Source organism: Molossus molossus, unplaced genomic scaffold, assembly GCF_014108415.1.
Source record: "Molossus molossus isolate mMolMol1 unplaced genomic scaffold, mMolMol1.p scaffold_m16_p_14, whole genome shotgun sequence".
NCBI classification, from domain to species: Eukaryota; Metazoa; Chordata; class Mammalia; order Chiroptera; family Molossidae; genus Molossus; species Molossus molossus.
In genome coordinates, this window is record NW_023425349.1 from 20,132,749 (window position 1) to 20,159,338 (window position 26,590).

The window sequence follows — 26,590 nt, forward strand, 5'->3', positions numbered from 1 at the left end:
AACTGATTAGTAAGAGAGTGCATATAAATTATGACATGGTATGCCTTAAGAAACGAAATACTTCTCAAATACAAACTATGTTTAGTTTTTTAAAAGCTCTGTGATAAATGAACTCTGTGGGCCTGAAGAAGGAAGGTTGGTCTAATGGATTGAGCACTGGCATTGGAGTCAGAAAATCTGGGTTCAAACTTAAGTTCTCCAGCGTATTAACTCGATGAGACATTGGGAAATTTACTGAACTTCTCTGAGCCTTGGTTTCTCAATAAGTAAAATGGGAATAATTAGACCTACCTTGCATAGCTGATGTGAAAATTAAATGAGAATATGAGGCAGCTCTAAGAGAGCATTTACCATAGTGTTGGGCAAATCTGAACCTTCTAGAAATTTATTTGAACAAATAGTAACAATATCTACAGTTAAATACTAAGGAATCAAATCAGTTCTATTGACCATAGAATAGTTAGGAGCCCACTCTCATCTCGTAGGTGTGGGGGAGGAGCTACCTAGTTGCTATTAACAGTAACAGAAGCACTATGTGCCAGCATGTACTCCAGTGATCCCATCTTGGTTCTAATAAATATTTCCTGAAATTATTAACTTCCATATGAGTTGCATTTGAGAAATAATAAAGCACTTTAGTGGAGCATAAAAATCTGATTCTGATCAACAGCTAACCATGAGGAGCTTCTCTGGACTTCTTGGCTGGTAAGAACTAGAAGTTGTCAACATCATCATAATAATCATAACAGGCAAACTTTGCCAGAGGGGTGGGCAGCCTCCCTCAAAGGAGTTTTGGGAACTCTGTGGTGTCAGAATACGTGCACACTGAATACATGATCTCCAGAGGTAAGTTAGTTTATCATCCCACGATCCCCTCTCCTCTCAGAAAGGCAGCGTGGCCTTAGGTCGCCACCCCTCTCTTCCTCCACTCATGTCTTTGCTCAGGTGGTGACAAAGATTTCACCTAAGACCACTGCCTAAACAACCGAATGTTTCTCTTTCAATACAGAGCATTAACAATTCACCCTGAAAGCAAAAGCACTTAAAGATACATATGAATTTGAAACTTTTCATGCATTCTTCTGTTTAGAGCTGTATGTTAACAGCTTCTAAGTACATACTGGCCTTAACTTAGACTAAATGGCAGCTCGTGTGGAGAAAATGAGGTAACTAACTCTCTTGGAGGTCTTCATTTTTGCATTTATTGATGCCTAAAGTTCACTGGCTACTAGCTCAAAACTGGTTAGCAATCCAGATGTCAATAAAGGCAACAAAGTGAGGCCTATTGGGTAAGTGTAATAAACATTCTGTTTACTTATTTAAGTAGTAACATGCGATCAGTGTTAGCCTCAACAGAAAAATAAGCAACACTCTGCTGCCTTCCAGATAGCAAAACCTTTTTAGAAGTTGTGGAACTGAAAACTCAAGAAAACTGTTATACCCAAAGAAAGTGTTCCAGTCTAGTGAGAAGCATTACTTTAAGAAGATTCACTCTATGAGCTTGAGGAATTAGGAATTTTGCTTCCTAGTTTTGTCCCTTCCTGCTTGTATGGTTTTGAAGAACTGAAGAAGTGTAACATTATCCACTCTGGAGGGAGAGCAGACTTTGCCAGGGGAGTAGTGAAGGAGCTCCCAGGCTACTGATCTTACTACCAGAGGCTCCAGCTTCTCCATGCGGATTGTTTCGTCCAGATTCTCCCTATGACTGTCTGCGAACATGCTGAGAGAGTGGTATAGTGCATGATGCTTTTAATAAAATGGAATTGAAATCAAAATCTAGGTAACAGAATCTCACATTTTCTCAACCACCATTTATCAGTTGGGGCAGATTAATACAGCATTTCTATAATCCAAGGAAAGCTGGAAAATGCCACGTAACCAAGGAGGTCATTTCTGTCACAGCTTTGGTTAGGTTCTTCCATAATATTCCCCTCTGTAAACACACTAAACAATGGAAAACCTTTCTTCTAAAGCCTCTTAACATTTCTCCATTCTTCATTTATTTTTGCTCATATCTGAGGTATCAGGGCTTGGCTGTGTTGGAGGTAGAATTGATGGGCATAAACGTGACCAGATTATAAGGTTTGGTTGCCTCTTCAAGTTCAACAGTTCAAAGGAGAGAATCTCCAGAATGGAAGAAATACGTGGTGCAATGCAGATCAGTTGAATACTATTAGTTATTACTATTACCAAGTTGTAAATAAAATAGCTAACATTTATTGCATGCTTACTATGTGTCTAGTGTTATGCTAAACCCTTTAGATTTCATTGACTCATACCCTTCAAGCTGATGCCCTATTATCCCTGGCAGAATAAACTTCCCAGGGGAGACCTGATGGATTCAGGGATGAGGTACTGAGTAAGCCGGGCTCACTTCAGAGCAGACACAGAAGGTGCTGTGGGTGAGAGCTCGTCCAAAGGACCCCACAGGTCCTCCTGTAATACCTACTGCACCACCATTCCTGATGCAGAGCCAGAGGCAACCTGTGTCTAGTTGAACTTGCAAATTTCTGATGTTCATTCCCACTTTTGATGAACAACAATTAAAGGTAAGTAGAGAAAACACTTTTGACTTCCCACACTTCCTTCTCTTGGGATTCTCCTTTTTCCTGGCTCAAGTGAAGAGTAGAAGGTCATGGAGTCCCCAGTGGATACGGTTTAGAGTGGGCTGGAAAGACAGAACAGCTGCCTTAGAACTAGCTACCCTGCCCCTTGAGATCCTCTGAGGACAGGCAGCCATATAGATGGATAGGTAGGTGCTTTGCCATTCTAGCAGGTTTACTAGGCATTACCACATATAAATTTAAAGTGTGTGTGTGCATACAAACAGTCACATCTCCACACAATCACATAATAGACAAACTACCCGGTACAGTGGGTGGCACAGAACAGCACTTGATAAATGTGTTTTCTTTCTCACTCCAACTCCCCAAGGAGGCATGTAATAAACGGCATTCAGGATGCCGAGAGACAATTCTTTCATTCCATCAGATATCACTGGCGCTTCCACCTCCTGGTTTTTTATTATAATCACTCACTTCAGAACTCTGGGGATTTATACGACATCAAATAGGTAATAAGTAATACATTTGAGGCAGAGACGGTTATTCAGCTGATGAAAAGCTACTGTCAACAGAAAGATTACAACCTCTGGATCAGTTATTGCTACTTCTGGGAATGTAAAATCTGAAAAGATCCCACTGATTCCTAATGGCAATTTCCTCTGGAACCCATTTAAAATTCAAGTGGAGATTTTCTTTAATTAGGCTGCAGACTCTGCCCAATAATTCACATAGGTTCTATTTCTGTTTAAGTACAGAACTGACAAGAAAAAATGACCATCTGCTTTCCACAAACAAAATATCCTTTGGGTGTTTAGCAAACTAAAGACAACTGTACCTCATGTTTTGTGTCTCTTTTTAATCAAAACCCTAAAATCACTATGAGAAACCATAATAGAACAGTATGCACTACCAAGTCATCACATTGAGTTTTAAATATTACCTGTTACTCACATACAGATGGAGACATACCAAAATTAATCTCTATTCAGGAAAGATCGACTAGCAAACAACCTTATAAATGTGCAGGAACTAGAAATGGAACAACATTAACACTTAAGGCAGCATTGGTTGAGTCTTCTCTGGTAAAGGAAGTGTTACATATTTCAGAGACCAGTGAATGACTTTTAAAAACAACCGATTAAAATAAATACTAAAATAAGATTTTGAAAAAGCAATAGGGCTGATTTTAGGACTCCTGCAATTCCAACCTGTAGTAGGATTTTAATTTTGAATTAGAAAGCATACAGAAGGAACACAACAGCATCAGGTAGTAGAGCAGTCTTTCCTTAAATACAAAATAAAGATCCCTAGAAATTATCATTATAAACTAGCACTCTTTGGGCTCCTTTTCCACTTCTCATTCAGAGTAGTCATTAGGAAATTCTGCTGATGTTTCCATCACAAGCGGTCAGGTTGGATTTTACCTGAGTGAAACGGTTTCAGACTGCACGAATAACCCATCGTCATGCTCGAATTTGTACGACAACGTCCTTAATGCTGGGTTTGCTTACCTGGTCGGCTGCCTACAGCATCGTGTCCCAAACACTGGTGCCAACCTAAAATGATGACATCTACTGTGGCTGAAAAAGTCATACTTTGACTAAAATAACTCGAAGCACTTTAATAAACACATTTTCTGATTTGTTTCCTTTGCAGCTTGTTTTCCTGGTTCAGCCTCAAAATGACCTTTAGTTCTCTTACAGATCCAGTGCTATATGCTGACAGAACAACTGTATGACACAAAGAACAGATTGAAAAAAACAAACAAACTCTAAAAACTGTTCAAATGAGAAGAGCTTCCACGTGGTGCTGAGAAATAGAACGTAGGCACTTCTGCGTCAGGAGGTTTTGTTTTGATCACAGATCGCTTTTCCAAGCCACTTCCTTCCACTACTGGCAATTCCCTCACGGCACAAACCTTCTCGTGTACTGGACGCCTTGCTCTTGCAAACGGCTTCTGGCGTAGTCATCTTTTTCCACGAAATCGTCTCGGCCGATGCAGGGCTACGTTTTCCCAGTGCTGAGAGTGTGGCTGAGTAAGTCTCCACCACCTTCCACCAAGCAAGGTGCTTGCTCTGCAGGACCAAGTTACCCACCAACACAATATACAGAGGAGTGTCAAGTGCAAATTTTTCTTCTGGAAATAGTGAACATGTCTCCCTCTCTTTCCGGTTCTTATTGTGAGTGTAGTTCAGCAAAGTGTGTATAGTCTTCAAAACATTCTAAAGCTACTAGGCTACTGGGATTTTTGAAAAATCACTAATTCAACAGTTTTCTTCTTTTTTTTTTTTTTTGAGAAAATCTGTGCTAAAAAGGCACTAGACAAAATAAACTCCCTTGTTCCTGTGTACGTAGCAATTACACATTGTATTAGATCCTATAATTTAAACAAAGGTGACACACATTTGGATAAAACTTCCTAATTATTCAGAATCATCTACTTTCAGTTAAAAAAAAAACCCCAAAGACAAAGAAGTAGCAGGTCACACTGACAGAGACCAGCCTGGCCACGAGGTCACGGTCGCCCCCGGCTGCTGCGGAGCAGTGGCCTGGACCCAGGGGTGGCTCACTGGCAGCAGCTGTGGGAGCCGAGCCTCCTGGAGACCTGAGTAAATGAGACGAAGGTGAAGTTCTCACAGTTTTCCAGCTTCACCTTCTTGGCTAAGTTTGGAACGATGCCCCGAAGAGACCGAAGTCCCATCCTCTGCTCCTCATACCACACGCTGCCCATGTCTATAGCCTCCTTCCTGGCAGTAAGGTAGAAAGGGGACTTGGCCTCCATTTGGGTGGGTGGCCGGTGGATGTACATGTACTTGTAGAGGAGGCAGTAAGGGCACTGTTTGTGTCCCCTGGAATGCTCATGGTAGATTTTCCCATGACATATTCTGGTGGAAGCACTCCGGCTCTCCCGCTTGACACTGTCTGTCCGGGCAAAGTAGGGCTGGTTTTGGGGGTCTTTGAGCAGCTCAATGTCACCATACATCAGGTCTGCATGCTCCTGCAGTGTCCGCATGTTCAGGTATTGGCTGTTGTACTTGACCACAGTGGACAGGAGAGTGATGGGGCTGTCATCCCCTAGACACCCTGCCTGCCACATCTCCTCCTCGTCGGAAAGGGAGAAGTAGATGATGTTGCGAGAACGGGCACCTGACATCCCTGCCTTACTCAGGACCCAGAGCTTCTCCTTGAGTTTCTTGGTGGAAGAGCTGAAGGTGCTGCTGGTGATGGAAAAGCCCACACCTGCATTCTTCAGGATGCGGTCCAGGCCTCGGCGAATGGCATGCAGCGAGGTGGCCAGGAAGTCCGAGCCGTCACTCTTCTTAACGGTGACGTAAAAATTCTCGAGCAGCTCGTTCAACTTCACTGCAGGGATCTCAAATGAGACAAATACTGAGGTTACACATTTGAGGACACCCAAATAGCCAGACCCCTCCTTCCTTCTCCTAATCCTCACCAGGGGCGGTATTGCAGACAATACATTTTGTGGCCTCTAGAGGGTTGACTGCTTAGCATGACAGAGTGGAAAGAACAGTGAACTTCAAGCTGGAAGATCTAGGTTCCATACTTGGCTCCACTTACTCTCTTTAAACCTCAGTGTTCCAAGCTGTAAAATTGGACTTGATAATCATCACCTTCTCAAAGGTGAACTATCATGCTTAAATAAAGTAGTGGATGTGAAAGGGTCTGTAAACAGTAACGAACACACACACACGTAAATATATATACATACACATATGTAATAATGTTATTATTATTGGCCTTTACAACGTTCACTATTCCTCTCTGGAAAGCCCTTTCTTCTCTTTTCTAGCAAATCCTTTCCTTCCCTCCCCTTCAGTAAAATTCAACCGTCCTCTCTGAGGAATTCCTGAACAAAACTTATCAAACTCTAAATCATTCCAACACTAATTCCCTTGATATCTGCACATAATGGTGGGTACTGCTGGCCCCACCCAGGGGTGCTGGGAGGGTGACTGCCCTGTCCAGCTGGCAGAGCAGGCTGATGACCCCTGGATTTTCACTTGAATTTATCTGGCTAGGTCTGGAAATGTCTCTGGTTTAATGTTCCACAGGTTTAGATATCAATATTTGTTCAACAGGTAAGAAGAACATAATGACTATACTGAAAATTGGAGAAAGTTCTTTATTTGGGGATGGTAGGAGGAGAAGGAAGCTTTATTTTTAAGAGGAAGTGATCAAGAGAAAACCAGACCTTGCTCAAAGTCAGTTCAGGTTGAATATACAATCCAGGACAAAAGAGTCTTAATAAAAGATGTTTTAAAAGGAGAAACTGTAACATTTATTCTTCTAATGGCTGTTGGGTCAGAGAGAAAATAAAAACTAAATTATAAATTTAAAATGGAAAACCAAACGGAAAACATTACATATCAAAATGTATGAGATGTTCTACTTAACATTCCAATGACATTGTATTCTTGGATGACTGTTAGAAAACCTTATTGAAGATAAATAAACATTATTCAACTCAAAAAACTAGAAAAAGTAAGCCAAATTAAAAAAATAGTAGAGTGAATCAATAAAAATGAAACAAATTACTGAACTAAAAAATACATAAATTGGCAGGGATAAAAATAAAAATTTGTCATCTTTGAAAAGACCTAAAGTTGACAAACTCTGGGAGGTCAGAAAGAAAGAGAGAAAGAAGAGAAAAAGGAAATACATTTATAAACAATATTAGATGAGAAAGACTGTAACTACAGAAAATGAATAAAAAATATGAAAGAATACCATATACTTTATGCACGTTAATTGAAAATCTAGACAACCAGAATGATTTTCTAGCAAAATATAAATTACCAAAGTTGATTCAATAAGAGGTAAAAGATCTGAAGGGCCTCAAACAAAAGAAGAGAGTAAAGTGACCATCAAAGATGCATGCTGTGCCCTGGCTGGTTTGGCTCAGCACTGAAGCGTTGGCCTGTGGACCGAAGAGTCACAGGTTCAATTCCGGTCCGGGGCACATGTCTGGGTTGTGTGTGGTTCAGTCCCCGGCCCTGGTCGGGGTAGTGCGGGAGGCAACCAATTGATGTGTCTCTCTAGCATGGAAGTTTCTCTCTCTCTCCTCCCACTCTATCTGAAAATAAATGAAAAAATACCCTTGGGTGAGGATTAAAAAATAATAATAATAATGCATGTCGCACCTAAAGAGATGGTTTGTGGAGTCCATCCAGCTGTTCTTTTGTATTTAAACCATTTTGAAACATAGGAAAAGGAAAGGGTTTTCATTTTCTCTAACCCAAATCTGATACTCTACAAACAAATAAACATAAAAACAATAACACACAAGTATGTGACTACAACTGTAAATTCCCTTGAGTAAATAAAGGCAATTTTCATTTTGCACAGTAGCATGTTAAAGAAAATGTGTGCACATGAAACCTTGTAAAGCAGGGACATGGCTCCGACATGAACATGTACCAGTTAACATGGTATCACGCACAACGGTACCAATCACACTTGGGACTGCAGGAAATACCAAATTAAGACAAGTAGGGATTACTGCAGAGTGACAAAATGAGTCAAGCTCAATAAATACTTTAATATAATCGATTTATTCATATATTAAGGAAAAACAATATGAATTTGATAAATATTTTTTAAAGTATTTAAAAAAATGTGACCTCCATTTCAATTTTTTAAAAATTCAAATTAGACTTCCCAGTCAAGATGACGGCGTAGGTAAACGCGGTATCGCGTCCTCCCACAACCACATCAAAGTTACAACTAAACTACAGAACAACCATCATTCAAAACCGCCTGAAATCATTGTGAATGGAAGTCCTACAACTACGGAATTAAAGCAGCAGCCACATCCAGACTGGTAGGAGGGGCGGAGGGCCGGAGGGCCTGTGGCGAGAAGGGCTGGTCCCACACCTATGTGTGGTGGATAAAAATCAGGAGGACACCTCGGCTGGGAAGGTCCTTCCTGAGGACTGAGGGGGTCCCCGTCCCACACCAGGTGCCCTGCTCAGGGTTCCAGGGCCAGGAAGAGAATCCCCATAACTTCTGGCTGGAAAAACCAGTAGGAACTGAGGCTCAGGGAAGCTGGTGACTGGAGCCCCAGGCAGCTCCCTAAAGGGCCCGCGCACGGACTTATCGGACTCTCTCCCTCTAAGCTCGGAGGGGAGGCAGCTCGAGGGGCACCACAGACATACAGGGAAGAACTGAGCTGTTTGGCTCTGGAGCGAGGGCTGGAGAGGGGGCTTTCTCCGGGACAAACGTGCTGTCAGAGGCCTATGTTCCTTTGGTGAGCCCTTCCCGGGGGCGGCAGACAGCCGCCATATCTGGGACTCCAGCAACCTGGCTCACACTGGTAGCCCCGCCCTGCTGACTCCCTGAGGCCCCGCCCCGCCCCACCCTGCCCCACCCAACTTTCAGGCCCACCCAAGCTGTTGCCACTTGCTTAACCATAGGATTGGCCGGTCTTGGATCCTGCTTCAGGTTTTTCCTAAATTCTTTCAAACGAGCAGCATCTGGTCTCAGCCCCATACCTATCGTTAAGTAATACACAGAAACAAACACAGGGAGGCAGCCAAAATGAGGAGACAAAGAAACAGGTCCCAAATGAAAGAACAGAACAAAACCCCAAGAAAAGAACTAAGCAACATGGAGATAACAGATGCTGAGTTCAAAATACTGCTTATAAGGATGCTCAGTGAACTTAGTGAGGGCCTCAGTGAACTTAGGGAGGGCCTCAAGAGCATAAAAAAGGACCAGTCAGAAATCATGGATGCACAGTCAGAATTGAAGGAGGCATTAACTGAAATAAAGAATAATTTACACAGCTTCAATAGTAGAGTACATAAATCCAAGAAGCAAACCATTGATTTGGAATATAAGGAAGCAAAAAATGCCCAATCAGAACAGCAAAAAGAAAAGAAATCCAAAAAAATGAGGGTAGGGTAAGGAGCCTCTGGGACAACTTCAAGCGTGCCAACATTCGCATCTTGGGGGTGCCAGAAGGAGAAGAGCGAGAACAAGAAATCGAAAACCTGTTTGAAACAATAATGGCAGAAAACTTTCCTAACTTGGTGAAGGAAACAGACATACAAGTCCAGGAAGCACAGAGAGTCCCAAACAAGATGAACCCCAAGAGGCCCACACCAAGACACATCATCATCAAAATGCAAAAGATTCAAGACAAAGAGAGAATCTTAAAAGCAGCAAGAGAAAGGCAGCTAGTTACCTACAAGGGAGTTCCCATTAGGCTGTCAACTGATTTCTCAAAAGAAACTTTGCAGGCCAGAAGGGAGTGGCAAGAAATATTCAGAGTGGTGAAAAGCAAGAACCTACAACCAAGATTACTCTATCCTGCAAAGCTGTCATTTAGAATCGATGGCCATATAAAGACTTTCCCAGACAAGAAAAAGCTAAAGGAGTTCATCACCACCAAACCGTTATTATATGAAATGATGAAGGGTCTTTTTGAAGAAAAAGATAAAATATATGAACAAACAAAATGGCAATGAATACCTATCTATCGACAATGGAATCTAGAACAAAATGAACAGGTAGAACAGAAACATTCTCATAGATACAGAGAACATTTTGTTGGTTGCCAGTTGGGAGGGGGTTTGGGGGACTGGGTGAAAAAGGTGAAGAGATTAAGAAGTACAAATTCACTGCTAGACTGACAAACCTCAAAGGGAAAGGGGTTGGGGGTGGGTGGGAAGAAATAAACCAAAGAACTTATATGCATAACCAATGGACACAGACAATAGTGTGGGAAAAGGTGGGAGGGGGGCGGGAGTGGGGAGGAGGGGGTCAATGGGGGAAATATGTGGAACATCTGTAATACATTTTACATTCAACAATAAAGATTAAAAAAATTTTTTTTTAAATTCAAATTAAATTGAGATTGGAAAAAATAATCCTCTTACTATGATGAAGAGTACTTTATAGACAAGAACTCTAAACATTATACCCCAGATGAAAACATTAGAATCTTTTTTATAAAGTCAGAATTAGGATGAGCATGCTGAATATCACTGCTATTATATAACAGTGTTCTGGAGGTTCTAGCCAGCCAGGTAAAACAAGAAAAATAAATTACACACACACACACACACACACACACACACACACACAGGAAAGGAAAAAGGTAAAACATAATTGTTTTCTGATAATCTTATTGTTGGTCTAGGAAACTTCAATAAATTCAGCTGAAAAGCCATCAGCAAGAGTCGAGTAGCTATATACAAAACCTAAAAAGCAACAGCTTTCTTACATACCACTAAAAATAACTTTCCAGAAACCATGATACCCAAACTCAGCTGGTTTCAGATTTTTATGTTGTCACTTACAACTCCCTTCCTGCAGGTGTTAACTGCTCTTTGTATTAGTTGGGACTTGTTGGTTGCAAGAGGCAGACCAAACTTGAATGAGCCCAAAAGGGATATCAGAATTAGTGGACTCCAAGGCCATCAGGACTCCTGTCTCTCATCTCTGCTTCTCTGTGCAGAGCAGCTTGCTTTATTTAGCTCAAAACAGCATCTAGCACACCTGATGGCTTTGGATATAGGCAAGAGACCAACTCTTATTATCAGTAGAAAAAAATTCCAAGGGAAGGATTTTGATTGGCCTACTCTTGATCCAAACAACTGACCACAAGATGGGCCACTGTACTAACAGGATAGCTTCTGCAATGACCATCGGGATTGTAGGAGAGAAATGGTTCCTAAATAAAAAGCTCTGAGCAGAACATCTTATTTATTATCTTAGTGCTTAAAAACAAAACAAAACACCTCACTTCTGATAACTTCCTGTTGCCCTTAGGATAAATTCTAAACCTTTTGCCTTATAAGCGAGTCTTTGCAATCTGGCTCCACTCTGTGGTAGATGTGAAATCTAGGCTGGCTGTGGCTTATTCTGACCAATAAAATGTAGCATGAGACAATGGGTGGATTCTAAACCTAGGCCTCAAGAGATACTGCTTTCATCTGCTTTTGTAGTACGGGTTCTTACATGTTCTACTTTTATCATCTTAGTACCTTGTGAGGAAGCCCCATGGGAACATGTGAATCAGAGACAAGTTGTCTTTCTTCTAATATCCAAATAACTACACCAACATGCATATGTCAACTGAGCCCAGCAGAAGAACCATCCAGCTGAGCCCAACCCATAGAATCATAAACAAATAAAATGACTGTTGCGTTAAGCCACTAAGGTTTGAGGTGGTTTGTTATGCAGTGATAGGTAACTGGTACACACCATATCTCTCTAGCCTCATCTCTTTGGCTCTATTTCCAGCCTCCCTGAACTTTGTGTCATTCACAGAAACCATAATGCTCTTTCATGTTCTACATCTTTGCACATGCTGCCTCCTTTGCTTAAGAATGTATTTTCTACCAACATTCTCTATTTGGAAAATCTCAATTCATTATGTCAGATTTTTGTCAGGCTAGCTCAAATTCTGCAGTCTATATAAAGGCTTCTCCAGCTTCCACAAGCAGAGTTACTCTCTCACCTGGAACTCCACAGCACTTAACTTAAATTTTATTGTGGCCCTCTCCATATTGCACAGCCTTTTATCTTTTATATGTCTGTCTCTCAAAGTGGACTGAACGTTCTTTGAAGGCACGAACTATATCTTATACATGACTGGGTCTTCTTCACATACCAGAAGGCCTGAACTATATCACTGACACCCAATGGACTGATAAACATAGGTTAAATCAACACAGTAACCTTGGAGTCAGGAAAATCAAGCTGAGTTGTGATACAGAACATTTTTCTGATTTACACAGAATACCACAAGTTTCAAAGTAAAATAAAAGCAAAAGTAATTCCTGGAGAAATATCAGGTCACAAAATTTATATTGTTTGCACACAAAAAACTGTTCATTCTGGCCCATGTTGGCTGCCTCCTTAGTTTTCTCAGACTGATTTTTGGTTGATGATTATTCCTCCAGGTTACCAAGGTCTTCAATTTGTTATAAAAACATTGCAAGAGCTTCCTTCAGGTCAAGATGGTGGCATAGGTAACTATGGTACTCGCCTCCTCCAACAACCATATCAAAATTACTTTTAATCTACAGAACAACTATCATTCAAAACCACCTGAAATTGAGCTGAATGGAAGTCCTACAACTACGAAATTAAAGAAGCCACATCGAGACTGGTAGGAGGGTGGAGGTGTGAACAGGCTGGTCCCACACCCACTTGTGCGGATAAAAATCAGGAGGGAGCCTTGGCCAGTTTGGCTCAGTGGTTGGAGTATCGGCCTGCGGACCAAAGAGTTGTGGGTTCGATTCTGGTCAAGGGCACATCCCTTGGTTAAGGTTTGGTCCCCAACCCTGGTCTGGATCATACAGGAGGCAATCAATCGATGTGTCTCTCATATTCTTTCCCTCCCACTCTATCTGAAGATATATGGAAAGATACCCTTGAGTGAGGATTAAAAAAAAAAAGTCAGGAGAGATACCTCAGCTGTGAAGGTCCTCCCTGAGGAGTGAAGGGCCCCTGTCCCACACCAGTCCCCCCAGCTCCAGGTTCCAGTGCTAAGAAGAGAAGTCTCCATAACTTCTGGCTGTAAAACCCACCAGAGATTGAGGCTGAGGCTTCGTGAGTCCCAGGCAGTTCCTCTTAAAGGGCCTGAGCACAGACTTACTCTGACTCACTCCCTCCAGGCTCCAGTATGGGGGAAGAACTTGAAAAGCACCAGAGACATACAGGAAAGAACTGAGTTGACAGGTATCAGGGCGAGAGCTGGAGAGGCAGCGTTCTCCCTAAGAGACGTGTTGGCAGAGGCTGTTGTTCCTTTGGTGAGCCCTTCCCCCATGGGGCCCAGCAGACAGGGTGCCTTCTCTGGGACTCCAATACATGCCCACACTGTTTGCCCCATCCTGGTGATTCCCTGAGGCCCCGCTTCACCCAACTTTCAGACCTACCCAAGCTGTTTCCAGTGGCTTCACCCCAGGAAAGGCCTTCTGGGCTTTGCTACGGATTTTCCTAAAATCTCTCAAACAAGCAGCATCTGGCCTTAGCGAGCCCCATACCTCTGGTTAAGTGGCCCCAGGCCTGGCACTAACAGCAGCCAGGCTTAGTTCACAGCTTGGCTTTGCCTGGGCACCTCCAAGCCCAGCACAAGAAGCAGCTGTCTGCAGACAGCTTTGTATGGTGGCCCCAGGTAGAACACAGGCAGTGGCTGACCTTGGCCTTCACCTCCTGGGAGGTTCCAGAACCAATACACCCAGCGGACAGCTTCAGACCATGTTGAAGCACCACCACCCAACCACATCCACAAGCGACACACTTAAAAAGTGGACTCAGTGGGTACCAGAGCCCTGCTGAAGTAAGTCTTGCTCTGTGTGTTGGGCTCCTACACAGCTGATCCTTCAAGGTGGTCAAAGGTTGGTGGTCAGTGGGCACAGCCAGTCCCTGCATCTGATAAGCCGGAGTAAACCCCTCCCACTGATGTACCAATAGCAATCAAGACTCAATTACAACCGAAAGATGTACAGTCCACACAGAGGATGCACCTCAAGTGCCCTGGGGTGATCAGGGAGGCTGTGCCACTGGACCCTACAGGACACCTGCTATAATAGGCCACCCTACCAAGCCTAGGAGATGTAGCAGCTCTACCTAATACGTAGAAACAAACACAGGGAGGCAGCCAAACTGAGCACATAGAGAAACCTGTCCCAGCCTTGGCTAGTTTGGCTCAGTGGTTAGAGCATTGGCCCGCGGACCAGAGAGTCCTGGGTTCGGTTCCTGCTAAGGGCACGTACCTCGGTTGCAGTTTGTCCCGGGCCCCGGTTGGGGTTGTGTGGGTGGCAATCAGTCGATGTGTCTCTCTCACATCGATGTCTCTCTCTCTCTCTCCCTCCCGCTCTATCTGAAGATAAATGCAAAAATGTCCTCAGCTGAAGATAAAAAAAAAAAAAGGAAACATGTCCCAAATGAAAGAACAGAACAAAACTCCAGAAAAAGAACTAAACAAAATGGAGATAAGCAATCTAACAGATTTCAAAACACTCTAAGAAACACTGGTTATACGCATACTCAAGGAACTTACTGAGAACTTCAAGAGCATAAAAAAGGACCAGTCAGAAATGAAGGATGTACTAACTGAAATAAAGAATAATTTACAGGGAATGAATAGTACAGTAGGTGAAGCTGAGAAGCAAAACATTGATTTGGAATATAAAGAAGCAAAAAACACCCAATCAGAATAGCAAAGAGAAAAAATAATTTAAAAAATGAGGATAGTGTGAGGAGCCTCTGGGATAACTTCAAGTGTGCCAACATTCGCATGATGGGGGTGCCAGAAGGAGAAAAGAGAGAACAAGAAATTGAAAACCTATTTGAAAAAAAAAATGACAATATAAAATGTTGACAGGTCTTCTTGAAGAAAAGGATAAAAATATATGAATAAAATGGCAATAAATACATATCTATCAACAATTAAATCTACAAACAAAATTAGCAAGCAGAACAGACACAGACTCATAGATACAAAGAACTTTTTGTTGGTTGCCAGATGGGAGGGGAGTTGGGTGAAAATGATGAAGGGATTAGGAAGTACAAATTGGTTATTACACTGATGAATCTCAAAGGGAAGGGGGGAGGTGGGCAGGAAGAGAGAAACCAAATAACTTATATGAATATATGCATAATCAAAGGACACGGACAATAGTGTGGTGAAAGCAGGAGGGGGCGGGATTGGAGAGGAGGGGGTCAAGGGAGAAAAAAAGAGGGACATCTGTAGTACATTCAACAATAAAGACAAGTTTTTTTAGAAAATTTCCCTAACTTGGTGAAGGAGACAGACATACAAGTCCAGGAAGCACAGAGAGTCCCAAACAAGATGAACCCAAAGAGGCCCACACCAACACACATCATAATTAAAATGCAAAAGGTTAAAGACAAAGAGAGAATCTTAAAAGCAGCAAGAGAAAAGCAGTTAGTTACCTACAAGGGAAATTCCATAGGGTGTCAGCTGATTTCTCAAAAGAAACTTTGCAGGGCAAAAGGGAGTGGCAAAAAAATATTCAAAGTGATGAAAAGCAAAGACCTACAACCAAGATTACTCTATTCTGCAAAACTATCGTTTACAACTGATGATCATATAAAGAGCTTCCTAGGCAAGAAGAAGTTAAAGGAGTTTTTCACCACTAAACGAGCATTGTATGAAATGTTGAAGGGTCTTCTTGAAGAAGAAAATAAAAAATATAAACAATAAAACGGCAATAAATACATATCTATCAACAATTGAATATACAAACAAAATGAACAAGCAGAACAGAAACAGACTCATAGATATGAAGAATTCTTTGTTGGTTGCCAGATGGGAGGGGGGATGGGCAAAAAAGGTGAAGGGATTAAGAAGTACAAATTGGTTGTTAGACCGACAAACCTCAGAGGTAAGAAGGAGGGGTGGAAGAGATAAACCAAAGAACATATGTGTATAACCAATGGATACAGACAATAGTGTGGGAAAGGCAAGAGCGGGATGAGAGCGGGAAGGGGCGGGGAGGGGATATCTATAATACTTTTAACAGTAAAGATAAATTTTAAAAAATATGCAGCATAATAAAAACATTTGGGGGACAGGTCAAAAAAAAAAAAAAACATTGCAAGAAACTGTTTTCCTTCATTAGCCACTCTGAATAGATTTACCATCTCCCAAATTCACCATGGTTTATACATTTGGCTTCCTTGATGTAAAAATGACCAATGAGAAGAGCTTGGTCCTGGGGCTGATGGCTCCAGATGGGAAAGAACAAAATAAGAAAAAAAACTGACTTATTAGGCAAATTCCACCACAATCCTTGAAACTTGAAGAGATATCAGACAAGTAAAACCAAGACTTACTTTTGGGGGAATGCCTCAAACTCCCCTTTGTGCTAATCTTGTCTAGGGAGATGACGGAAGTGAAGAAAATGCGTATGAACTGCAAGTACTCTAATAGGAAAACAAAATGAATCTTTTGTTTATTTGTTTTTTATCCTCACCTGAGGACATTCTTCCATATTTTGTTCAGACAGGGCAGGAGGGAGAGAGAAGAAGAGAGAGAGAGAGAAATAGACGTGAAAGGGACACATCGAGTGGCTGCCACCCACACGACCCAACCAGGGCCGGGGACAAACTGCAACCGAGGTACATGCCCCTAGCGGAAACCGAACCCGGGTCTCTCTGGACCGCAGGCCAATGCTCTAACCGCTGAGCCAAACTGGCCAGGGCAACAAACTGAATCTTAAAGTAACCATTGTTAATAACAAAATGACTTCACTTTTGAAGTTACCAAATTTTATTTATTCAGAAAGAGAGGTACTGAACTTCTAGATGCTCTATTTTCTGAGTGAGTTTAAGGAATACAGAAGTCAATGAGATAGCAACCTCGAGGGAGTTGGATCAGTGACAATTGGGCCACACTTGTATTGAAAAAATACTAAGTTAAATACACACCGTAGATCAAAGAGTGCTCACAGAGTGATAATGACAGTGTATTCACTACTTATTTGGATGATATTTTAAAATGTTATTTAACTCCTTGCTTTTTCCTTTAACAAACAAATAAATTTGAGGCTCACTAGCTGTCAAACCATGATCAAGAGCTGTTACTTATCTTTTCCACTGCCAGCTACATCTTATCTGTAAAGACACATCTTAACTAAAAATATCTTGCATTGAAACCAAGAAAGTGAGATTAAAGAATATGGGCCTTGCCTGGCTGGTGTGGCTCAGTGGTTGAGCATCGACCCATGCACCAAGAGGTCACGGGTCCATCACCAGTCCAATTCCCGGTCAGGGCACATGCCCAGGTTGTGGGCCTGTGGGGGGCATGGAGGAGGCAGCCAATGGATGTTTTCTCTCATCAATGTTTCTATCTCTCTCTCCTTCTCCCTTCCTCTAAACTCAATAAAGAAAAAAAGAAAAAAAGAATATGGTCCTTACCCTTGCTGGGTGACTCAGTCAGTTGGCATGTTTTCCTATACACCAAAAGGCTGCAGGTTTGATTCCTGGTAAGGGCACACACCTAGGTAGTGGGTTCAATCCCTGTTTGGGGCATGTGCGAGAGGCAACTGATCAATGTTTGTCTCACATCAATATTTCTCTCTCTCTGTCTCTCTAAACTCAATACAAATCCTCAGGTGAGGATTAAAAAAATATATATGGGCCTCGATGCCTCAATTCCTTCTTTTAACTACATACTGGCTAATTTTCTAAGATATTGGCCTCTTTCTTAAGAATTTATTATTAAAAATATTATAAAAAATATGAGTAGATTACAGAGGACTGAAATATATCTTCTTCCTCACCCACTATTCCTCCAGGTAACACAAGGGAAACTAAGACATACTAGTACCTGGAAGTGGTGATAGGCACACTCTATTGAACAGTCTCATCACCTGGGATGTATGCTATCTAAGCCACAGAGGGTGTGCAGAAACGAGGCTCTTTTCATGGATTCCTGCATGGAAATGTAAAGGTTCCCAGTGACAGAGAGCTGTCTTCATAGTGACTTCACTGATCTCTGGTCTAGAAAAGTTTAAGCTAGTGAGGATGAAGAAACGGGGATGAGAGGTCTTCGCTGAGGATCGCACTGAACTGTGAGCGGCCTGGGTTAGGAGTCAGCAACACAGCAGAAGACATCAACATCAAAATCAAGAACTACCAGATAGCCCCTTTTGACAGCCTCTTCCCCAACCAGAACCAGACCAGGAACTGTTGATAGAACTACTTGGACTTCCAGTGCTATGAGAGGGCAATGAGTGCTAAAGGGGGTGATGTTTCCATGTGCAAATGGTACTGGTGTGTGTACAAGTCCCTTTGTCTGATATCCTGGGTGTCGGCCTGGGATGACCGCCTGGGAAGGTCTGAACTGGCAGCACCCCACCTGTCCTCTTATTCTCCATCCTTCTCCCCGGGAGGTGAAGGGGGACCTGGGTACATCCCACCCTAGGATCCTAAATTATGGCTTAACTAATAATAAATGCAGGTTGAAAAAGTGTAAACAAAAAGAAAGAAAGGGAGGGAGGGAGGGAGGATGGAAGAAAGAAAAGAAAGAAACAGTGATAGGAGTCTATGAGAATAGGTGAATTTTACAATTTTTGATAAAGGTGAAAGTTACATTTTATTGATTTTGGGTTTTTATTGTTGTAAAATATGTGTATTTATAAATAAGATTTACCATCTTAACCATTTATAAGTGTACAATTCAGTGGCATTAAGTACATTCACAATGTTGTATAATCATCACCACTATTCATTTCTAGAATTTTTTAAATCATTCCAAACAGAAACTGTACTCATTAAACAATAACCCTACATTTGCTCCTCCCTCCAGCCCATGGTAATCTCTATTCTACTTTTTGTCTCTATGAACTTGCCTATTCTAGGTGCCTCACATAAATAGAACTATACATGTTTGTCCTTTGGGTTGTTTCCACATTTTGGCTATTGTAAAAAATGCTACAATGAGTATTTGTTGTATAAGTTTTTGTATAGATATGTTTTTCAAATTTGAATACATGTATTGAGGTGGAATTGCTGGGTGATACCGTAATTATATTTAACTTCCACATTCTCACCAGAAGTGTATGAAGATTCCATTTTCTCTACATCCTCATCAAGACTTGTTGCTATCTGTTGTATCTTTTTAAATTCCTGTCCTTCCTTTCTACTGAATATAAAGTAGAATTTCATGTGGTTTTGATCTGCAATTCCCTAATGTCTAATGAAATTAAGCAGTTTTTCATGTGCTTACTGGCCATTTGTTTATCTTTTTATAATAACTGTTCAATGTCCTTGTCTGTTAATTCTTAAATCCACATCAATTTTGGGCTGGGTTTGATTGATTAATCCTTTTTTAAAAAAATATGTTTTTATTGAATTTTTAGAGAGAGAAGAAGGAAGAATTGGAAACATCAATGTGAAAGAGAAATATTGATCAGCTGCCTCCTGCACGCCCCCTATTGGGGATCGAGCCCTGCAACCCAGGCATGTGCCCTGACTGGGAATCACATCAGGACCTCTCGGTTCATGGGACAAAACTCAATCCACTGAGCCACACTGACAGGGCGATTGATTCATTCTTTAAGAAATATATTTTCTTGCTTCTTTGCAAGAAATGTCTAATAAATTTTGTTTAGTTGAAAGACACTGTGAATTTTATTTCTTGGGTTCTGGATATTTTAATATTAGTATAAATATTCTTTTTTTTTTTAGGATGTCTATAAATATTAGGCACAGAAAACAGGTTCATTGAATAAACAAATGAACCTGTGAGTATAAATATTCTTAAGTCTTGTCCTGGGACATAGTTAAGTTACTTGAAAACCATTTGATAGTTGATATATAATTTTTGAGATGACATGCGCACTATATTAGTTTTAGCTGTACAAGATAATGATTTGACATTTGTATATATTGCAAAATAAATACCACAGTAAGTCTAGTTAATAGCCACACCACACATAGTTAATTTTTTTTTCTTCTGATGGGAGCTTCTAAGATTTACTCTCTTATACAATTAACTATAGTCACCACGCAGTACATTACATCCTCAGGCCTTTTGATCATCTTCACACATTTTGCCTACCCCCTCATCTCTAGCAAGTCCTATCAGTTATCTGTATCTATGAGGTTTTTTTGTTTTTGTTTTTTTAAGATTTCACTTGAACTGCAATCATGAGATTTGTCTTTCTCAGTCTGATTTATTTCACTTAGCCTAATACCTTAAAGGTCCATGCATATTGTTGCAAATGGCAAGATTTCATTCTTTTTTATGGACAAATCATATATATATAATCACAAGTTTTTTATCCACTCATCCATCTATGGACACTTAGGTTGCTTCCATGTCTTGGCTATTGTAAATAATGTAGCAATGAACATAGGGGTTACATATATCTTTTCAACTAAGCGTTTATGTTTCCTTCAGATTAATGCCCAGAAGTAAAAATGCTAGACGGTTACGGTAGTTGTATTTTTAATTTTTTGAGCAACCTCCATACTGTTTTCCAGAGGGCCTGTACCAATTTATATTGCACAAGGGTTTCCTTTTCTCCACATCCTCACCAACATTTGTTATTTGTCTTTTTGATAATAGCCATTTTAACAGGTGTGAGGTGATACCTCATTGTGGTTTTAAATTCCAGTGCCCTGATGATTAGTGATGGTTTGCACCTTTTCATGTACCTGGGTCTTGCTTTTAAGATTTGTTGTGTTCCAGGATTAGAGCAGAGCTCAGTCTAGGGTTGATTATTCTCCGCAACTGATACAAGGCCTTCTGAGTATGCTACCCCGAGTCCTGAGGTGCTTCTAGTCTGGCTGGTGGGAAGAGGTATTATTCCAGTTCTGTGTGAGCTCCAGGTAGTAACCCTTTCAGCGGATTTTCTGCCAGCCTCAGGTCATTTCCTCACAGGTCTATGTTGATCAGTACTCAGCTAAATACTTGAGGAGAAGTGTCTTCTGCTCTCTCAGGTTCTCCCTCTTTGTAGCCCTCTACTTTCGAATACTCCGTCATGCAATTCCAACCCCCTGGTCTCTCTGGACCAGCTCCTTGTCCTGGAGCCGCAATCGCTGGGCTCTGCCGGCATCCCCCTCCCTGCACCACAGCCCCACGCTCCCTAGGCAGCGGCTGCCCCTCACCCGGCTCACCTTGTTTCCTGTCTCTCAGAGATCACTCATTTTACCTTGCAGAACACTGTTTATATTATCTGCTGGTATTTTGGTTGTTTCAGGCAGGAGGATAAATCAGGCTCTCCAAATTGGCTAGAAACAAAAGACTTAACTGACTTTCTCCTGGGTGTGGGTCACCTGTTCCCACTTCTTCCTGTGAGTAATAATATTTGACTGGATGGTAGAAATTGTTGAATTCTGGATTTCTCTTATTTTTTCAATGGACTGGGACTTCTTTCTAGTGTCCTCATGTCCTCGGCCTCCCCAAATTCTGATCTGTCTCCCCTCAACTCAGCAAGATTGCCAGGCTCTGTTTGGGTCCCGCTCCCTGCACTGCAACTCAGACACTGCCTCCGGGCAGAAAGCCTGAGCCACAGTAACTAACCTGAGACAAGGCAGCACTCACCTCCTTGGTTACCCTTCTCTTAGGGATCAAGCCCTGTGCTGCCTGTCCTGTCTGAAAAGACTGTTTCATATACTGTGCTCAGTTTTCTAGGCATAATAGCAGGAGGATAATTCTGGATATTTTCATTCCCTTATGATCTCAAGTGGAAATTTCAATTTATTTTCAAATCTGCTGGATCATTTTGATCAGTACGCTATTGCTTGTACTTTTACTATTATTATTATGTATCAACAGGTTCACTTAAAGGGAGCTTGTACATTTTGACACAGTATTTTCAATCCACAGTTGGGAATCCCCATATGCAGAGGGCTGACTTAAGTTATATAAGCAGGTATTTTACTGTGCTGGGGTCAGCACCCCTAACCCCCACATTGTTCAAGGGTCAACTGTAAGTTCGTTTCTATAAACACTGCATGCATTCTTAGTTTATAATCTACTATCTAAAGTCCTGGGTGTCTAAATCTGTTGTTTGTTTCTAGTCATTCTCTCTCATGGTAATTTATTTCCTTGAGTGGCTTGTGATTTTTTTTCTAGTGGACACATATTTAGTTGATTTTAATCTGCAAAAAACCTGAGCACCTACATCTGAAGGAACGTGTCCCTTCAAAGGCTATTACCAAATAACTCCGTGAGGAGCCAAGGCCCGCTCCTCTCCCAGAACTTCTCAAGCCCCTTTCAGGGTTCTCTCCTCGATCAAGGATTCGTCCATCCACCCACCTGTCTCTCTTCTTCCTTAATGATGTTGTTATTCGCCCTCAGGCAGAGCCCTGCCTTTCAGACGTGCTTACTGCCCACTGCCCTGGCTTCCGCTGTCCTTCCCGTGGGCCCTGTGACGACCCTCTTGTTCTGCAGCGCAGCAGAAAGGCCCCTTGCTGTGTCTAGTGCACCATGCTGTCAGAAGCAGAAACTTGGATTTCCTATTTCATTTTGTCTCTTGTTGGTGCCTTAAACGCATCACCCAGACTTAAAGATACCACCTGCCCTTGGGCTTCCATTATAACCTTAATTTGCAAGACTTTTATTTATTTTTCTTCATTGATTTTAGAGAGTGAGGAAGGGAGAGGGGGAGAGAGAGAGAGAGAAACATCGATGAGAGAGAACATCAACTGGCCACCTCCTGCATGCCCCTCCCTGGGGATCTGGCCCACAACCTGGGCATGTGCCCTGACTGGGAATCAAACCAGCGACCTCTTGGTGCATGGGTTGACGCTCAACTACTGAGCCACACCGGCCAGGCTATTTGTAAGACCTTTAAATCTACACTTCTAGATTTACTATTTCCCCCATGTTTGAAATCCCACAGTCCCAAGTGCTTATTGGACATGTCCATCTGGATGTCTGTCTGATTTAGACTTAATATATCCAAATCAAAACACAACATCTGTATGTTCTGTTTTTACATCCCCAAGAATTTTTCCTTCCATTCATAAACCCCAAACATTTCAAATTGAAAGAGATTTTCAGAACTCATTGTACAACTAGAGGAAGGAAAATAAGGACCAAGGATATTAACTAAATTTTTGCTCATCCCATCCAATTAATTTCTCTAAAATGTCACTTTCATCAGATTTCTTCAAAAACCTTCAGTGGTTTCCCTTTTGTCTAAACCTTAAGACACTTGCAGACCTTATGGTGAGAACACTCTCGCTACTGCAACATCCCTTCCCCACTGCCCCTGCAATAATCCTTCAAATACTCTCCTTACAAACAAAAACGAAACAAAACTTCAGTGATTTCCCAAAAGTCACGAGACTGTAGCTTGGCATTCAAGGGTTATCAAAATCTAGTTTTATTTTTCCATATATGAAGCCTCTGTTACAGTCAAGTGAGTCTAACTCTCCAAATCTTACTCTTCTACATGTCACTCAGCCAGAAGACTCTTGTCTCTATCCAATTCTACTGGAATTCTACCTCTCTACCATAAATGCAGCTTAATTATCAATGCCTTTGCCAGTGTCACCACATTGAAATTAATTTATCCAACTGAATTTGTAGGGGGCATTTCTGAACTGTAAATTCACAGAACACTTATTAAATTCTGCTTTGTACAGTGGACATTTTCTTTCTGTTTTATGTTCTTTCAAAAGCAGCTGTTTCTCCAGGCAGAAAGCAGCTGTTCTGTGTTTCCCCCACCATGCTTGGCACGGTGACGGGCACTCAGAAGCTCAGTGAAGTTGGCTGAAAAAGTAAACTCAAGAGTTTCTTACCTTGGTGATGTCCGTGTGATCTTTGAGCCCATTGGTCATGCACCAATATCGCCACACGTTCAGGGCATACCGTGTGGCTTTGGTAGTATTTGGGCTTACTGCACTGGTACACAGATCATTCAAGTCATCATTAACATTAAACACAGGAAATTTGTTGAGTTTAGTAGAATAGGCTAGAAACAGAAAAAAATAAAAGGTATTAAAATAATTTGCCATTCCCTTCTTTAGAGAATTACATCTTGGGATCACATTAAATAACAGAAAACGCTTAAGAGAAAACTCTTTTAAAATATGAAATTTCCATCAAGTACACATATATTAGAATAAATAAAATAAAGAAAAATATTTCTAGCATAAAATCAATGCAGTAACCTTGCATTTAATCCCAACAATTTTGCACTGTATACTAACCGATGGACTAATGCAGGCATTCCAATAACAAAAGGGGGTGGGGAATAAATGCAGAGAAACAAGGAATGTTCTATCTAAAATTTTCACTGGAAAAAAAACAGCATTTCTAACAACAACAACAACAACAAGATAGAAGGGAAGACAAGTTACACATCCTGTCTCCTTACTCTTAGTATATGAAGAGCTGTTATTTCCCTATAATATATAGTCCCAAAGGTCCTATGTGCCATCCGGGGAAGCCTTGAATTAAATGGTGTTAGCATATTTCTTTCATTCTTCTCACAAATTAATAAAGAGAAAGATATCTGAACCCTGACTCCACAACTCACCAGCTAGCTTAGAATCAGAACGCAAGCCAAGGAAAATGTGAGAAATAGCAGGGATGGTGATAGGCCAGAGAAGTTCACCCGGTCTCAGAAAAAGGGAACAGATTTTAAATAGCAATTGCCAAATTACTTCAGAAGAAAACTGGTTTTCCTCAACGCATCCACTTTAAGTGCTGGTTGACAAAGAGATAATCAAGTCATCAGTGGGCCCTTCCTCGTACTCTGTGATCTACTAAAACCAGGCCTAAACTGTTCAAATTGTGGTCTTTGGCTAAAACAAACAAACAAACAAAAAGGTGGACCACCTCAAAGTAAAAACAATTCCAACCAGTACTTTATATCTACTGGTTCTGACCCTCTCTCTAGAATGTTTCTATATTCAAACAAGGAACTAAAAGGCCGAGAAACAGGGTGACCTACAAATTGGCCTCACTTTGCCTAACTCACCTCACCTTCCAGAGCTCCCACTGAGGAACTCCAAACCACCAGTCTCCTGCTGTCCCTAGCATCTGCCTACACCCATACCACACCTTCCCCACACTTAGCCCGAGACCTCTCCCCTTGGTTTTTATGCCAATCAAAAGTGCCCGTTTTTTCAATTCCAATCTCACTTCTACATAATCTCTCCCTACACTACTCAACTCCCTTATTCTCCCCTTCAGTATGTCTCTCGTTTGCTTTATTCCATAGAACCATGATCTGATTGTGTCCAGAAGATCTCAGTAGGTTTGTACTCCCTGTAAGACTGTGTCTTTACCCTTTAAGTCAGTCATTGGACGGCTGAACACATAATCTGCTTTAATAAATGCTTACAGAAAGAGAGGAATCAACAATGCCAGAAAAGCTACCTGAAGCAACTGAGTCATGTAGGTATATTTCTCTCACTGCCCTCATAAACCGAGATAACTTGTATTATTTCTGGGACTCACTTGGTATTAATGAAAGGATTCTAGTAAAAAGTGTATTATTGTTACATCTAGCACTAATAAATGCTTACTATATGCTAAGAGTCATATAAATTATCTGTCATCTCTAAGCAACCCTACTGTTGTACTTATTTTACAAATAAGGAAACGGAACCTCACACATTTAGTAACTTCATACATCACAAATCTAGTATTTACTGAGATACACTCTCTGTGCCAGGCACTGTGCTGACCCAAGTCACGGAGTTAGCAAGTGTGAGAGTCAGGATTTGGACCTGGGTCCCACTATGGAATCAGATGCTACAGGGATAAAGCTCTCAGTAAAGAATGCAATTTAAATATTAGCCACTTATAAAAAGTATATGTTGGCCCCCAAATTTACTCAGATTAACCTTTAGCAAGAAAAACTAGGTCTGATTGATTTAGACAACACTATAGTTTCCCTATAGATTTTATTTATTTATTTATTTATCCTCACCTGAGGACATTTTTCCATTTTTTGTTTAGATAGAGTGGGGAGGAAGAGAGAAGAAGAGAAGGAGAGAGAGAAACATCAATGTGAATGAGACACATCGAGTGGCTGCCATCCACACAACCCAACCAGGGCTGGAGACAAACTGCAACCGAGGTACGCGCCCTTAGCGGGAACCGAACCCGGGTCTCTCAGGACCGCAGGCCAACGCTCTAACCGCTGAGCCAAACCGGCCAGGGCCAGATTTTTTTTTAATACAACAAAAAATGGATTTATTTGCAACACAGCCCAGTCCCCATCACTTCATTACAGCAGAAGCATAGAAAGGAGTCACACCGCAAGATAGGATGATGGAGTTTAATCATTATGTTAAATGATAACATGTATATATAATTTCACTTTAATCACAGGACAGAGACTGTACACTGAAAACGGAACCCTCTGTTCCCAATGAAGGTCTGCCAGTTGCCTCAATAATATCCTGTATTGGGAAAGGTTCCAATTCAGCAGCGTTACTGTGTGATGTCCTGTTCCTTGGCCTGTCATTGATTTTCCTCGCCTGCTTGTGCTCTGACATCTAGCTGTGATCTGCCTGTCACACACACACACAGGTGTCCTCCTTATCCAGTC

At 41.4% G+C, this 26,590-nt stretch overlaps 1 protein-coding gene across 3 annotated transcripts in view; it reads right to left on the minus strand.

Annotated features, from left to right (window-relative positions):
• Window positions 1–4,789: 4,789 nt before the first annotated feature.
• KIAA1958 (KIAA1958 ortholog) overlaps window positions 4,790–26,590 on the minus strand; it is a 232,443-nt gene continuing 210,642 nt past the window's right edge. The window contains exons 5-6 of one of the 3 annotated variants that reach the window (XM_036261805.1): window positions 23,826–23,998; window positions 4,790–5,937 (exon numbers count right to left, since the gene is read on the minus strand). In XM_036261805.1, the coding sequence (XP_036117698.1) occupies window positions 5,131–5,937; window positions 23,826–23,998 (980 nt within the window). In that variant the 3' untranslated portion in view covers window positions 4,790–5,130. Of the gene's footprint in view, window positions 5,938–17,486; window positions 17,586–23,825; window positions 23,999–26,590 lie in introns of those variants that run through there. The other 2 variants (XM_036261804.1, XM_036261803.1) reach the window with 2 other exon arrangements.